The sequence below is a fragment of the Protopterus annectens genome, chromosome 5.part0 (genome assembly GCF_019279795.1).
Source record: "Protopterus annectens isolate FY-2018-M chromosome 5.part0, PAN1.0, whole genome shotgun sequence".
Lineage (NCBI taxonomy): Eukaryota > Metazoa > Chordata > Ceratodontiformes > Protopteridae > Protopterus > Protopterus annectens.
In genome coordinates, this window is record NC_056735.1 from 341,755,616 (window position 1) to 341,773,205 (window position 17,590).

At 38.4% G+C, this 17,590-nt stretch overlaps 1 protein-coding gene across 2 annotated transcripts in view; it reads left to right on the forward strand.

Annotated features, from left to right (window-relative positions):
- The window catches only part of TSPAN7 (tetraspanin 7), a 769,211-nt gene that overhangs the window by 657,504 nt on the left and 94,117 nt on the right, over nt 1–17,590 (forward strand). For both annotated transcript variants that reach the window (XM_044072310.1, XM_044072309.1), the window contains exons 3-5: nt 4,704–4,778; nt 8,039–8,134; nt 12,858–13,013. In XM_044072310.1, coding sequence (XP_043928245.1) covers nt 4,704–4,778; nt 8,039–8,134; nt 12,858–13,013 — 327 coding nt within the window. The remainder of the gene's footprint in view (nt 1–4,703; nt 4,779–8,038; nt 8,135–12,857; nt 13,014–17,590) is intronic.

Below are 17,590 nucleotides of genomic sequence, written 5' to 3' on the forward strand. Positions count from 1 at the left end.
CCTCCCAACCCTTAATATGTGATTCTGCATATACAAGGGATTTTACTTTCTGATCAATAAATACAGCCATAGGGTGTTTAATAGAGGTTCTACCACTCACTATCAGCCGCATGGGGGTCAGCTAAACACTTATGTATTTTTGGGATACCAAACAGGGTGGCTACAAGAGGAAATTTAACCTGTAGATATTCATAAATCTCACTAGTTATTTCACCTTGGTCAAACATGTCTCAGAAAAATCCTAATCTTGTAGGAAATGTTAATAAAATTCAGAGAGGTTTGGTCATAAAAATCCTCATCAAAGACATGTTTAAACATCCTTTCAAGGTAATTTGTCCTAGACATGATGACCATACCCCCACCCTTGTCTGGTTTCATAACTTGAATCTCTTTATTCCCAATAAGCTCCTTAAGTAACCTCTGTTCACAGTCACTTAAATTAAAAACATTTGCATCCCTGTTTTGATTACTGGTTAAGGTCTTAAAATTCCACTCACAAATCTTTTCAAACATTATTAAAGGCGTTGCAAGCTTTGGATTAAAAAATATTGTTTCTTCATAGAACATTAGACGTTAGGGAGTTCTCAACCCCCTTAAACAATATTTTCAAATTAAGCTTTTGTAAGAAAAGTTTTAAGTCAATAACCAAAGTTTAAATCCGAGATAATGCCATTGGCACAAACGTCAATCCTTTACTTAGCAACAAACACAGATTTTTGTTAAATTCACAGTCAGAATAATTGTAGATTTTAAAATATCCACTCCAGTTAGTTAAAATGCTTGGAGAAACCCCGGTTACAGTACCCGAGTCGTTTGATGGTCCATCCAGCCCTAAGCTGGATTCTAACAGTAATTCTGTTGTCTGTTCACCCCACACCTCTTCCCCTGGTTCCAAGCTTGTGGATGGTAAGTCTGCTGATATGGGCCACCATGATAGTTCCTCTGTGGGCCATTGTTGCGGTTGTTTATTCTTTCGGACCATCTGGGCAAGAGCTGTTCTAAAGGGACGGCAGCTACTTCCTCTCAGTCATCTCTTACATCTCCTGTGTGATTGGCTCCTTGATTGAACTCACTCATCGCTTCATTGGGCTTCCTTTGCTGACCTATAAGTTTAAGGTAAGCTCTCCCCTCCAGATATTCAACTCGGTCTCGTTCAAGCTTGTGACATTTACGTTTCTGTATGTCACTAATCACCGAATCTATCTTCTGAAAAATACTATTGTAATCCTCCCTTTGTATCGTGAATAACACATCTTTTTTAATTTTAGAATCCAGATGGTCAGCTTCTTTAATAAGGGATTCAATTGTAATTTGGTTATGTTTTTTCAAAATCTGCAAGAGTTCCACACCTTGCTTGTTAAAGAAATCAACCAATTCCAAATGTAAAGGAGACCCAGCCACTAAGCCGTTTGGACACTTCCAAAGGCAGAGTCCCTTAGGGATTCTTTCGGTGTTAATGTATTCGTCCAAGAATGCGTTCTCTACTTGTAACGTTTGACACCATAGTAAGGTGTTTTCCAGTTCAGCTATAGATTCTTTTTAGAACCCAGTACCATTCCCACCTTGGGTGAGGCGAATAGTGGAGCGCAGCCAGCTGTCCAAATTAGCACAATCCGTTTCCCCCACACCAACTGGGGTATTAACATTAGAGGCTCCTCTCAAGCAAACCAGAGTGTTTAAAAAGTCAGAGGAATGCTGACCTGACGTGCCAGTTGCACCATTGCATTCCAACAGCTGTTTAACCAATTTAGTTAACTGTCGAACATTGAAATGAAGTTCTTCAAAAGTAGGACCAGGTGAAGTGGATCCTCCATTCACTCCCTCTCCAGAGGACATGGTGACAACCAAAAAACATGAACTAAGAACCAACAAATAAACCAAAACCTCTGTTGAAGCAGGCAAAAGAAGAAAGTTCCACAGTTACCACACTTTATTCACAAATAGGATTGAGCGCTTTCGTAAGGTTATAGCAAAACTTCATCACCAGTGTAATAAAAACTAGAAGGAAGGTTAGCAGTTAATCTTCTCATTCTCAAAAGAAATCTGCAGGAATGTCAACATATGAGCCCGACAGTTTAAAATTCTAAAGATTAAAGTAGCAGAAGAATATAGTTAATTCCCAAAATCATTCAAAGACTTTCCCATTTTTATCAGAATGTATAGGGTTAGCATTCATTATGTGTTTGCCAGTAGAAGGTTTTGCCAATGAAATAACATCAGGGTCAGAATTTGAAAGTAAATATTTGTTGGTCTGGGGAACCTTGTATAATCTGTCAGACTGTTTAGGGGCAGGTGGTTGATGGTCAGGCATACTGCGAGCTGATAAAAAGAAAAGAAAACATATTGTAATGCTGGTAAAATGGGGGGGGGGCAGCTACAGGTTGAGGAAAATCCAATTGTAATAAGTCATAACATCTTGTCTGGGATACTGGAATCATCTCAGTCTGTTCCCACTGAAACTTTCTGATAACTCCCCAGAGGGAAAATCTGAACAAAAACTCTGTCAAAATCAGATTTCTCTTCTTGAGGGGTAGATAGCTAAGGAAAAACAATCGCAATCTGCTTCTTGACTTCAGACTGGGAATCAGAATCTGAAACAGAGGAAATTGATTTTCTTTTATAAGGTTTTGAAAAAACAGAATTTAAGGAGTTAATGGTTTGAAATAAACCTTTAACAAACCTCAACCAATCATCCCTGTCTCTTCTCTGTGAAACAGGAGAAATATGCCTAACATTTTGACTACCTAAAAAATGACCAATCCATGGAAGGAGCACTTTCCTGGGAATTGGGCATCATAGTACAGCTTTGTGATAAAACATTGCCCATCCTGTCCTTCAAAACCAACAAAAGTGGTTCTGTCTTGCCTGACAAGGACACTCAATCACAGAGGATGTACTTAACTCCTGGTCTGTAGCAGCTTCTCAAGAAACAATGCCAGCAGGTTCGAGAGAAGATGAACACTCTAAAATATCTGATTTGGCCACAGTGGAGTCACTCATTGGCAACTGAGGGATTAACGAAGCTGGGCTGACTACCAAAGACTCCTTTGAAACTTTCTTCTTTTTACAAACAGGAGAGGGAAGAATGGAAGAGCCTGAAGCCTGCTCCATGCTTAACCACGGAAAAAAGCGATATCTCAAACCAAACTCCACAAAAACAGGAACCGAAGACAAAATAGGCAAACACCTTCAAGTTTAATCCAACCACAAGTACACCAACACGAAGAAATAACATATGAACGCCTTCCACAAAACAAGCGTTTTCGTCACAAATGGACTTCATCAGATGAATTAATTAATCACAGATACACCTTTTATACCAATTTAAAACATCATAACCTATCAAATACACACTTCATTATAAATCCACTAATCAACCTTCAGACTAATTAATTATTTGTATGCTCTCCATTTCATTTAAAATCGGTTAAAAAACTGTATATATTATATAAATATTAAATACTTTTATTACAACAGTAAAATACATTCACTATAACATTCTTTTATTAAATAAATAATGTTTAATATATGAATGAATATGCATTAAAAACACTTTACCTAAAAAGACTACTATATTTTATGAAAGAAGGACATCTGCTGGTGGAGACAATTAATTACACCTTAATTTCATATCTTTGCAGATCTCATTCTCATTCTGCTCCATGCTTAGCCAAAAAGTGCTTTAAAAGCAAGTAATAGTGCCAGGAAGTGGTAAAATATTTAGAGACAATCCTGAAAAACACTAGTTAGTCTTTTTCTATACTTTTCCACACAAAAAGTAAGGGTTTTACTGACAAAATCCTTTTAAACAGCTTTCATCCAGTTAAATTAAACAAGTCCAGTTTTTGAGGAAATGTTTTAGTGGCAACCACTAAAGACACATTCTCTTGTATGAAAAATAAGATCTATATGAAAAAAAGTAAACTTTTCTTCTGAAAAATTGTAAAGTGCAAAGTTTTCCCCAGAAGGGTACTTGTCTTCCTTGCCTTGGTGAAGCAGTAGCCAATCATTAATCACTAGAAGCTTGCAGGGAGATGGCATGAAAGTTCTGAAGGTTTAGCACTCTAACCACTGAATTCATATGGCACTCCTCAAACCCTTCAGTGATTAAGGTGCATGGAAGTTGCCCTAAAACTTTGGATGCTGGCTGGTTGTCATATCCTTGGTAGGTTATAACCCATATAGCTTAAGTTACTGCAGCAGTGACTGATGAACACTGTTAATCTGTCTGAAATGTACTGGCCTGCCCCTCTTTCTATGTTCTATAAGTTGCAGTGTCCTTAGAATTGCAGTTCAATATTGAGCTGTGCATGATCCAGTTAAGTTTTGCTCTGTTCTCCCTTTGCTTCAAATGGCCGAGCAGCTTCTTCTGACATGCAACTGCATTCAGCTTAGTCACACATGAACCGCAATCCATACTCACAGGGTGGGGTGAGGTGGGGGAGTAGCTTATCAGTTTCTCCTCTTCTTGTCCTGAAGATGACTAGTACATATGCATTGGATATAATTCACAAGCAGTGGTTTCCTTTAAAAGGCACTGAGGCATAATGATGACTTGTCACATAGGGAACTTGACTGAGTTTGTTTGTTTTCCACATCCTAGAACCTAGGTCTATACTGTATCTGTCAGTTTTTTTGGAAATTATTCTGCATTGCACTGTATGAAGTTTAAATTGACTGTTATTTTACTTCTTTTATTCTAGTATGCAATGTTCCTTTCTCTTGTCTTTTTGGCGGAGCTGGTAGCTGGTATTTCTGGCTTTGTGTTCCGACATGAGGTTAGTATATGTTTTTTCATACAGTTTGTAAGTTGTATGTGTCAAAAAGGGATATTGAAATATAAATGTGGTATGCAATATACACAACAGAGTTCTGCTTGTTCTGATTTCCAGTTGGAGTTAACATTCAAATGTCTTTATTATTACAATTAACTCTCTTCTCTTTGCGACCTTCAGTTGTTTGCAATAGAGCAGTGCCTGTAATGGAATGGTTATTTTGATTGTACTGGCCTGTGACAACCATATCCACAACTATTACTGTTCCTTCTCCAATTGCATTGTTTATTTTCAACTGCAACAAGTATTATATTTGTGTAACATTAGGATTGTTACCACCTCAGCAGATGAGACAGGTTTAGTTATGCAGGGAAGAGAAAAAGAAAGTAAAATTCACACTGCACTAAGATTTCTAACTAGAGTATTGTTCTTTCTGTTGTATAGACTGTAGAGATGATAGAATATATAGGGTGTATATGTACTAACTAAAACAGGCTAATCAGAATAGAATACCACAGATATCTGCCCCTGCTGTTTTATTTGGAGAGTTTCTAAAGTATTCAAACGGTGAATCTGTCATAATATCCTTGCTGGTTTCACCAATCTGTTACATGCGCACACCATTTTATAGGTTCATAGGTTCATAGATTAGTACTAAGCTAACTGCCCTTGCGAGCCATTTTAAGCCTAGCCAACTATCCCTTGTGAGACTCAAACCCTGCACATTGTGTTTGTAAGGCAAACACCTTAACCATTAGACCACCCTCCCAACCTCCCATTTCTTGTACATCAAAACATTCTCAATAATTTCTGAGACACAAATGCATAAACAGATTTGATGCCCATTTTTATGATATCATATAGTTCAAAGTTTATATAAGCTCTTACTTCAGATCTTCTGTTTTGTCGAGCTGTTGAAAAATGATAGCAGTGTCTTAGTTAGCCTGTTATTACAGTTGTTCTTTCAGAATCCTATATTTGTAAATGAGCTATTGTTCAGTAATGCTAACTACTTAATAAAATTTAAATAAATTTGTCCCCCCCCAAAAGTTATTGTCGTTTTTATTTAATCATTTTCACTATGGCCTCTGTCACTCCTGCTTTATTCCACTGTTGAAACATAAACTCCTAAAATCCAGACTACAATGCCAAAACTAATGCCTGAAACACACAAGGGTGAAAAACTAAACTGTAAGCAGCTTTTGCAGGGGAAAGACTCCTGTAGCCTCCACTGTGTGGAGCAAGCCCCAATACTCACCAAACGTATATATACCAACTCTTTGGTCACACAAACACAAAGAAGAAAGAAATCTCTCAAAACAAATGATTTGCTGCTGGTGCAAATTTACAAATAGTACTGCAGTCACCTCTTATGGAAAACAGAGATCTGTTCTGTTCTTTGGCATTCTGCCGCTCAGGCATCTGACACTTGAGAAAAAAGTATCTTGACAATGTATAGAGAAGCCGTCCCACTCAATGTTAAACGCTTGTCTAGTACTTTGGTACCACCAACCCCCTAAAATGAAATGTTAGGACAGTGCTTCAGTTTTGTTTCTTTTTAGTATACGGACAGCCCCCCCCCCCCCAAATCATTCCCATCCTACAACATTCTTATTTTTAGTAGTAAAGAAGTCACTAATGGGGTGATGGGGCAGGTGAATCACACCACTGTATAAAGTAGATGGATGACTGTCACCCTGGGGAGTGAATGGGCCCAGTTCTCATATTAGTTGAGCATCACAATGCAGGTAATGAATAGATCATATGGCTTTTGCTATGTCCTGGTAGGGGGCACAGCATATAGCATCCATGGTTGGGAACTGGTGAGCTGATCCCATGGCCTGTCCCCCATGGCTTTGTGCAGGAACAAACAGGTCAGTTGCATTCAGCTAGTGCAGTCAATGGCTCAGTCAAGTGGTTAGTTCAGGTAGGAGAACAGGGAATACATTGTTGTGTGTGTGTGTGTGTGTGTGTGTGTGTGTGTGTGTGTGTGTGTGTGTGTTTTTCAGCTATCTTGTAGAATAATGCTGTTGGTTCATATGTAAGAGATACAACTTTACTTGGTTAGTTTGGAGTTAGGACAGACAAATGATTGGTGCCAAGGCCGTACCGTAAAACGGAATGCCAAAAAAATTTAATATAATGCCCTTTGGGAAACTGTAGACCCAAATTAATGACTCCATTGATAAAATGACCGAAGATTTGACCTCAGTAGTAAGGGATCTGGGAACATATGTAGTTAGCAATCTGGCCTTTGACCAACATGTACCTAAGATAATAAGAAAATCATTTTGTCATCCAACCTATAAGTAAAGGTATGGCATCCAGGTCTGAGGATGTTATAGTACCACTCTACTTGGTCCTTATCAGACCTGTCATTGAATATAATGTCCCCTTTGGCATAAATCTAACCAGACACGTAGAACAGTTGGAATGCCCACAAAGGTGTCTTGGTTTCTCACCAGAAAATTTCAGGGCATGAATACCCTGTCCTACACACTGATTGCCTAATGGCTTTGTCTGTGTATTCTATCTCCTACAGACTGCTGAGAGGGGATCTTTGACTGACTTATAGGGCTTCATCAGATCCAGTCCTGATGGATGTGTTGCACATGTACAAAACAGACAGCACAAGAAACACTAGATCCAGGGATCTGAACTTCCCTTGTGACATATACAGAATGTGCTGGAGAGACAGATGTGTGTCCCATTGGATCCCGCACTATGGAATAGGTTCCCCATGCATGCAAAAAGTGATCATCTCTGACCCTATTCAAACGAAACCAGTTGTATGGGAAGTCATAAATTTACCCCTTGTCTGGCCCCCATGTCACTTGTCGAGAGAGGCCACCAATGAGAAAAGTATCATCCTAACACTCCCTCCACAAATGCTTGGCTACCTGCCTACTAACATGCCCCCCCCCCATATGATACTTGGAGCCCAAATGGTTTGGGGTGATTGGCTAGGCTTGTAAGGACCCTAGTGGTCATTAGCCCAGTAACAACCTTTGAAACTATGAACATCAAACGAATGAGAAAGTACCATACATGGATGACTTAAAGCAAGCGTGTACAAGACACTTGGTAGAATAACCTGATTTAGAGCTGTATCAGTTTGTTTACTAGTGGTAGTTTATCCATTATCCTTAAAGGCATGATTGTGAGTTTAATGGCATTTGTAAAAAGTACTATAAAATCCTATAAAAAAGCCAGTAATACAGAGCCGCTTGATTTTTTTGTGATTAAGCATTTTTTTTTCCTAGATCAAAGATACTTTCCTTCGGACTTACACTGAAGCTGTCTTAGAGTATAATGGGAATGATGAAAGAGGTCGAGCTGTGGATAGTGTGCAACGTCATGTAAGTTTAAAAAATATTTTTTGACAACAATCTGTGCCTGTTTTTTATAGCATTTGTATAGTTCAGGCAACATTAAATGAGGCAGGGAAGAGTACAATACTGACCCCCAAGTACAGGTTTGTTCATTCAGGATCTACTTGAAAACAGAGCTCTGTTGCACAAAGCCATGCAGTAAATGTTTACCTGTGTTTGCTGTGTATCCGAAGTAGCAGCACTTACTACTTTGAAGCTGCCATGTAGACTGCAGGCTTGTTTTTGCTGCTTTTAAGAACTTTTATTAAGAGGAAATTAAATATTGTAACATCAGTTCTTGAGGTATTGCAAAGTACAATGCTTATAAAATGTTCTACATTTAAATAATTAGATACTGATATCAATTTACTTTATTTTACTGAAAAGGAGCTTCATTGTTTTTTATTGCAGTAGTGCTATGTCTGTCCTGGAGCTTTCGAAGCAGCACTAGAATCCGCTGTTATATTACCAGGTGGCCTTTCGTCCTGTACTGAAATAACTGACTGAATCTCAGTTCAACATGTAGGATAGTCGACATAACAGTGATGGTGGAACTGTGAGTTTCGAACTCCAAATAGTTCAAAGAAAAGATACGTTGACATTCTCAGTGTGTTGCTCCTTTGAAAGAGGTGGGACAAGTAATGATGCTGCTCATACGCATATGTGTCTCTTACTCCACCACCCCAAGCTGCTGTCTGCACTGAAAATGAGAGAACCACTATTTTCTGCTAAAGGTCAGCCACAAAATGACTGTAGCACTCCTCCTTGTTGAAATGAGTTGAAGTCTTTAACATTCCCAGCCGTCTTCTCTCCCAGAAAGCCTTTTAATGATCCAGAGCTATTCATAGGCTTGGAGGGGGGGGGGGGGGCTCAGCACTGCAATTTGGAAAGCTGTCCCTGATACCCTGGAGCTGGCTTACAAAGGCAGTTAACATATAATGCCTAAACAGTTACTCATTCAGAACAATGGATGAAAGAAGCTCTGATGTAAAGCAGCTGCCCTGTCTGTGAACAGCTTTATTTATAGTCACTACTGAGGCCTAGGCTTTGTAGATTTTGGTATAAAAGACTCATAAGATTCTGTATTCATAAAGTAAGAGCCCTCATGGAAACCAGAGCTACCTAGGCTTGTCCACTGTGTGTTTCTGAACCCATGGATATGGCCCAGTGTTGTTTTCTGTAAGAAGGCTGTTCTGCTGAGCATCATAAATTGCCCTTTTCAAATTTCACAAAGATGAATGATAGCAGAGTTACCAAAGCAGTAAAAGTAAGAAATGCTGTAACATTTTGTAACGCAAATAAGAGGCAACATGAAACAGAGTAATTTTACACCTATAAGATAGCACTGGAAGATGTCAAAGCTATTGGCACTCTCACAGAAAGAGCAAACACCAAGAGACTCTGCAAGTATGGCGGCTGCAAGGACTCAAACCAAAGCAGAATGCAAAATGAAAAAGAGAGACCAGCAGCTGTAGCATCAATTTGCTTTATTAGGCTAGTAGTAAAAAAACTACATAACCATACAACACAGACCGGTTTCAGCAAAATAAACTTCAATGCCTTCCTCAGTGTGCAAATGTGTTAGTATCAAACATTTCCCATATATAGCTTAATTCAAATCACATGATCCAATTAAAGATGCTCATTTAGTCCTGGGAGAAATAAATGTAATAATCCACTTTTTCTCCGTGTGGTCCAAAATGTGGTGCCAGCCAGCTTTATTGGATCTGTGTTCTATAATTCTGTCAATAATAACAAAATTAAAAGAGGCAGCTGGATGCATTAACGTGTGTTTGTATAAGGCATTCGTATTTTTCTTATTGCTAATATCACAAAAATGTTCACCTGTCCAAAACTTCACAGGACGTGAAGTTTGCCCTACATAGAATGCTGAACAATGGCATGTGGCTAAATAAATTACCCAATCTGACTGACAGTTGGCATAATAGGAAATATCAAAAATGTGACCAGTGTTACTACTACTAAAGGTTTTTGATTTAGTAATTTTGGAACAATAGCAACAGTTGCCACAGGGAAAACAACCAATCAACCAATCCCCAGTAAAGTAGTTTGTGTTAGGGACATATCGGATGATGTGTGATGTTTGTAGTGATTGAAATAAGAACCCAGATTCTTGCCTTTTCTGAAAGAAAAAGAACATGTAGCAGGTAAAATGCCAGACAATGTATGGTCAGTCAGCAACACATTCCAGTGGCATCGAACACTTTGCATAAGTGAGTTGGTATTCCTACCATATGTGGTTACAAATCTAATGGTAGAATTGTCATGATCAGTTTTGACTTTATATTGAAGGAGATCAGCCCTGGCCAAGTGGTCAGCTGTGTTGGAAGCCCAATATATATAACCAGATTGATAGTCCCTATCTTTAAATCTAGAAATAGGATCTTGTTTGAATTATTCATATGAATGTTCATCAGAACAGATAAGTTTTCCCCGTATAAACTGGGACTTAGGAATATTATTGCAGACATGAGGAGGATGATAGCTGGTTGCGTGGAGGAGGGAATTATACTGGGGAAATTTACTGTGCACACAAGTGGAGAGTGTGTTATCAAGATTTCTCTCAACCATAACATCCAAGAAGATGATATTATTTAGATCATAATTAACCATAAATTCAATTCCCCATTTGTTTTCATTTAAATAATCTACAAACTCATGTAAATAATCGACATCGGACCTCCACACCAACCAGCAATCATCCAAATACCTCTTCCAAATGTCAATTTCATCAAGGTATAAATTGTGGAATTGATCGTAAATGATTTGTTCCTTGACAAAAGCCATGAATAAGTCAGCATAAATAGGGGCAAAAGATGCCCCCATGGCAGTTCCCTTATTTTGAAGATAACATTCACCCTGATAAAAAAAGGCATTCTTAGTGAGAACATGTTCAGTAACAACAATGAGGAAGGTGTTGAAACCAGGTTGGTATAGGTCTGATTTGTACAACCAATATTCCAATGCATCGATGCCAACTCTATGAGGGATATTATTATAAAGTGCTTTTACATCGAGAGTACAGAGCAACCAACCTGGTTCCAACTGCATGTCTGCAATAACCCTAAGAAATTCCGTGGTATCTTGTAACCTCGTACATACCCATTTGAGAAGAAGCTTCAAGTATCTGGTTAAAAATAAAGAAAGTGGTTCAGTTAGAGTTCCTGCCCAAAACAGTAGGTCTACCAGTGGGATTGGCATGTTTGTGTATTTTGGGCAGAAAAATATATTGGTGTGCCGGTTCATCCACCGTGAGATGTTGTAAGGTCTTTTGTGTAATAATCCCTTCATCCTTTGCTAGTGCTAGAAATTCATCAATTTATCTCTTAAAAAGTGGAGTAGGGTTAGTAACTAAATGTGAATAATACCTGCCATCCATAAGTTGCCTTTTGGCCTCAGTATCATATTGAGTCCAATTCTGAACTACAACAGCACCACCCTTATCAGCCATCAGTATGACCAATTGATGATTATTGGCCAAATTCAAAATGACCTCCATATCAGCCCTGGATATGTTGCTGGGTTTCACCCTGATTTCCTTGGAATAAAAATGTAGATCTTTGAGTATAGCATTCTGAAACAAAGAAACAGTATGATGCATAGGAGGCATGAATGTAGAGCTGTGGTATCTGAACTCATTCTGGGTATCAACAGTCTCTTTGCCATGAAAAAACGATTTTAAATTTAAATTTCTACAAAATCTAATTACATCATCAGCAAAACAATCTTCAGCCATATAATATGAAAATACGAATGCCTTATACAAATGCACATTAATACATCCAGCTGCCTCTTTAAATTTTGTTATTATTGACAGAATGATAGCACACAGATCCAATAAACCTGGCTGGCATCACATTTTGGACCAGAAAGAGAAAAAGTGGATTATTAAATTAGGGGGATTATTCCCCCCAAGACTAAACGAGCATCTTTAATTGGATCATGTGATTTGAATTAAGTTATATATGGGAAATGTTTGATACGAACACATTTACACTGAGGAAGGCATTGAAGTTTTTTTGCCAAAACCGGTCTGTGTTGTATGGTTATGTAGTTTTTTATTACTAGCCTAATAAAGCAAATTGATGCTACAGCTGCTGGTCTCTCTTTTTCATTTTGCACTCTCACAGAAATATCAGGTTTCTAAATTTTCCTGGTCAGTCCTTTCCCTTGTGTAAGGACCCTATATGAGGTCTGCTCTGATCCCTTTTATGCAACAATGCTACCATATTGCTCAACTGTCCAGATTTTCATGGAATATCCAAAATTTTGTTTCGTATTTTTAGTCTGATTAATGTCAATAATGACATAATTTGAGTTTCAAACTTCATAACCTTCAGAAAATGCATAACACGTATCCTGTTCTAGCAACTTTCTAAGTTTGAGTAATATTTAAAATCTGTCCCTATTTTTGAGCCTTTGTCTCCCCAATATTTTAGGCTCTGTCCACATTTCTTTTACTAAGACGTTGAGTGGTATGAATGCTACTAATGTAATTGTATTTAAAGAATTTTAAAGTGCTGAAGCCAGATTAAAACAAAAAAACAACTGTGACCAGATGAGGGGTTAGTAATCTGCAGTAGTGTTGCAAATTCATAGATGTTTTCCCTTGTAGCAGGTAGGCATCTTCAGCAAGAGCAGCTGCTGTTATTCTCTCTACTGTTAATAATTCCTGTGTTTCTTTTTCTAGTTGAATTGCTGTGGTGTACAGAGCTATTACAACTGGAGTGCCAGTGCCTACTGGGCTGAACATGGTATCCCAGCTAGCTGCTGCAAAAATGACAATGATTGTAGTGAACAGGACTTGCGCAACATGACCATTGCAGCCAGTAAAGTACATCAGAAGGTATGGATCTAAGTTACAATTTGTTCAATTTATTTATTTATTTTTTTAGAGGTTATGCTGAGGTAGGCCAAAAGTTTCATCAGACACTTCATTTGTAATCCGTTAATAAGTCAGTTGTGGATGATTTATTATTTTTGGTAACAGTATTCAGCATTAATATAAAAACCATAAATAGACTCTGAATATTTAGGTTCCTATAACATCACACGACTGATAACTGTACATAAAGAACACTGGATCTCTGTCATATTTATTTCAGCTAGTGTGCTCAGTTCATTCCATTGGGTCTATATTACGTGATCAAACAGTCAAATGTTCGAACACATAATAATCGACCACTAAATATCGAACCGTCAGAATGTCGAACAGTTCAATGGAGATCTCCTTACAGTGCAGAAGTTTTCCATTGTCTGTGCTTAGAGCATTTTAATGGTTTGTTTGGGTGTTTTGCAGTTTGAGATTATGACATTTCGATATTTGGGGGTCGATTATTACGTGTTCAAACATTTGACTGTTTGATCACGTAATATAGACCCATTCCATCAGTGTGCCATGAAGTACAGATACTCAGTACTGCAACAAGTGCATGCTGATGGGTGGAACTGTAAGTCCTCAATGATTGCTCATATGCATGTGTGCATGTTTGCATGTGTGAGTGTGTGCATGTGTGTGCGTGTATGCTGTGGACTAGCATACCACCCAAGATTGCTTCCCTGACTTATGCTCATTCCTTGCCAGTATTAGCTCTGTCTTCCCCAAACCACTGAACAGAATAAAGAAGATGTTGAAGAATTGAATGTGAACGATCTAGTTAATTAAGTAATGATCACTTTTGAGTTAGGACTTAAAAAGTAAACACTTACTACTTTGGTATCTTCTTTTTATAGGCTGTTTTAAAAGAAACACGTTGATGTATTTTTAAGAAAAAACTTAGCTAACCTAATCCTGAATGCCCAAATACATTATGGGAATTGTAGCATGTATTGTGCCAGAAATATTTGATACTGTCATTTTGAGAGTACCCTGTAGTCGCAAAGCTGGAAAGATAGCATGTTTTGCAGTCACAAAGTATTATCTTCATGCTTATATTATTCTGGATTATAAATTCTTACTGTCAATTATTTCTAAATAGATGCTGTATTATAAATGCCATAAGCACATAAAAATCAAAATAAAAATATTTCTATTGTTCTGCTGTATTCCTCTAAAGTGGCAAACAAGCTGCAACTTAGCTTTGATGCTGTACAGACTTCGCTATGTGACTTACGCCTCTTCTTCACTCTTAACAAGACCTAATTTATTTATTATTCTGAAAGGAAACAACATCCCGTATGAATCACCATGTTAAGATTATTTTATTTATTTTACATTTGTTGACCGGGATAGTCCGACTGGATTCATGTCCATTTTCAGCGGAGGCCCAGGGAGAAAAGTTCCAAGGCAAGCAGATACAATCAAAACAATGAAAACATTTTACAAATATGGTATAGACAAAGAATACATAAGCAAACATGAATAGACAAGTTCAACAGGTTAGAGTTACTCCCTGGTGACAGTCAGGGGTAAGTTCACCAGTAATCTGATTAATAGATTTTTCACATTCTTGATGAGAGTTAGCCAGGCTTATTGCAGTGGCAAAGCCAGTTTAGTGCCAGATGTTGTTTGAGCCTAGTTTTAAATTGGCCTAGGGAGGAGAGCAAAGTAATATCAGCTGGAAATGAGTTCCAGGCTCTGCCTGCAGAGTTTGCAAAGAGGGAATCACCGGCTGCATTGTTAATTTTGATTGTCTGAATTAGTCTGTTCGAGGATCGAAGCAGTCGTGGATTGTCATAGGGGGTAAAGTGCCGGAGTATTATCCGGATTATAAAGGACTTTATTAGCCATAATCAGTCGGTTATATTGGATTAGACTGGGTAGTTCAAGCCACCAAATCTGGTTAAGATTGATGCAGTGGTGTGTTCTAAAAGGCAGGCCAGTGGCAAACCTGGCAATGTGATTATAACAGGTTGAGAGTTTATTAAGTACAGTCTTGTTTAGATTAGAGAGTAGGGAGGATGCATATAGAAGTGTTGAAAGTAGGTGAGAGCGAGCTATGGCAATTTTGGCTGGAGGGGTAAGGAAGGCTTTTATTCTATAAAGTGACCCTAGTTTTTTATTGATGGTTTTGATTGACTGGTTTACATGTAGGTCGAATTTTAGGTTATTATCAATAATGACACCTAATAGTTTTGTAGAGGGGTCGGGGGAGATTATTGTGCCATTTGCATTTATGGTAAAGGTAAAACAGCAGACATTTGTGTTGGTGAGAATAACAGTATTTTAGTTTTTTTTAGATTTAGCATCAATCAACGTTCAGAGAGACAGTTTTCTATAGTATTAAAGGTGGACTGGGTAGCAGACCATAAATCTGTAGGAGCTGTAGCTGAGCAAATCAGAGTGGAGTCATCAGCATATTGGATACAGCTGACATTTGGGATGACAGTATACAAGTCGTTAATAAAGATGGAAAATAGTAGGGGCCCTAGTATGGAGCCTTGTGGTACTCCAAGGGTGTTAGATAGTAGGTTAGAGAGCTTGTTCTGCCAAAGAACAGCCTGCTGTCTCCCATTGAGGTAGGATTTAATCCATTGAAGGGCTTTAGAATCTAGACAGAAAGTTTGCAGGGTGTGAATCAGAAGTTGTTGGTCAACCATGTCAAATGCCTTGGAAAGATCCAGGAAGAGGGCTGAGGATATGTGATTATTATTACGGCTATTGTTTATGGTATTGGTAAAAGCTAGTAGGGCTGAAGTAGTGCTGTGGTGTGGATGGAAGCCGTGTTGGGTATCTGCCATGAGGTGATTCTGGATTAGGTGGTGCATGAGTTGTTTGTGTATACATTTTTCCATAATCTTTGCAAGTGGAGAAAGTATAGCTATTGGTCTATAATTGGAGAAGTCAGTGGAGGAGCCTCCTTTATGTAGTGTGATTAAGTAGGATGTTTTCCAAATGGTGGGAATTTCGGCCTCTGTTATGGTACGATTAATTAATATTGATACTGGGTAGGCAATAGCATCAGCTAATTTTTGAAGGTATTCGGCGGGGAGTTGATTAGCGTAGAGTGTGGTGGGTTTTAATTTTTTGATCAAGGTATGGATAAGTGACGTGCACACTGGTTGGAAGCTGAACAAGAGTAGGTTCATAGGGATGGTACTATCAGGGCCAGGGGAGCTGGGAGGTAGTTGGCTAGCTAGGGCTTGAATTGTCTCAGTAAAGAAATGGTTAAAACTATCTGAAACATCCTCGGGGGGGTTTATCAATGGTAGCAGCAGGGATAGGGGTAGAAGTTTTTTCCAGGATAAAGTAGATTATTCAGACCTGTCCAGAACTTCTGAGGATTGTTCTGGTTTGCTGTTTGCAAATTACAATAGTATTGTTTTTTGTCTTGTAAAATGGATTTTTTAGTTTCATTCCTAGCTTGCCTGTATTTAACATGATCTTGGGGGTCTTTAGTAGAGCGCCATAGAGCCCAAAATGTGTTTCTACTGGTAATTTTTAGTCTAGACTCTTTAGAAAGCCATGGTGCAGTTTTTGCTTTTGTTCTCTTTGAACGGACAGGTGCATGCAAATCAAGAGTTTCAAGAAATTTGTTGTTAAAATATGCAACTGCCTCCTCTAAGGGGAGGTGTTTTAGAATAGATGAGTTAAGTTACTGTTGGAATTTGGCAGGGTCAAAGTCTTTTTTGTTTCTAACTTTTCTGAGTAAGGGTTGTTTGGGATTAATGGCTTTTTGCTTAACTATATAGGTGGTCGCTTAGGTCATCAGGGAGGGTACCAGCGGTATAGAGTTGGGAGTTACTATTTAAGAGTACCCAGTCGAGTATACTTGCTTTTTGGTTGGGTTTACCTAGCCTGGTAGGGGTGGTTATGATTTGTGTAAATGCATGCTGGTTAATATGGATAGATGGGGATTCTGAGGAACAGGTGCCCCAGTCTATGTTAAAATCTCCGAGTAGTAGGGTTTCTTGGGGGTAATAACATGATAGCCAATGTAGGGTATCTTCAAGTGTGGCTATATTGTTACCTGGGGGAATATACATGCAGATTATGTTGATGCATTTACTTTTGTTAAGTTGCAATCTAGTGGCAAGAATTTCGGAGTTATTAATCTGAGTTGGTTGAGTAACATCTATGGTCACATTCAACTCAGATTTGTAGAGTATAGCTACCTCACCCCCTTCGTGGAAACATGATCCTGCCTGTGTATGTTATACCAAGGTGGTAACATTTAATTGTTGGTAGTGTTAGGTTTTAACTAGGCTTCAGATAGACAGAGAATCTCAGGGGAGTGGACAGCCAGGAGTGCATGTAGTTCATGTACCTTGTTGTTAATGCTTCTAATATTGAGATGACAAGCCAGGAGAGAGTTAGTTGGTCTGTTGATAATAGTTTTAGAGCTTAGGTTACAAGTAGAGGGGGTGTATATATCAGAAGTGGATGGGCCAGGGTTGGGGTGAATATCACCACCGAGTATTAGGCTAGGTCTGTGGTTAGTGATACTTTTCAGGAGTTTGTTTATAAGTTTGTAGTATTGTCTA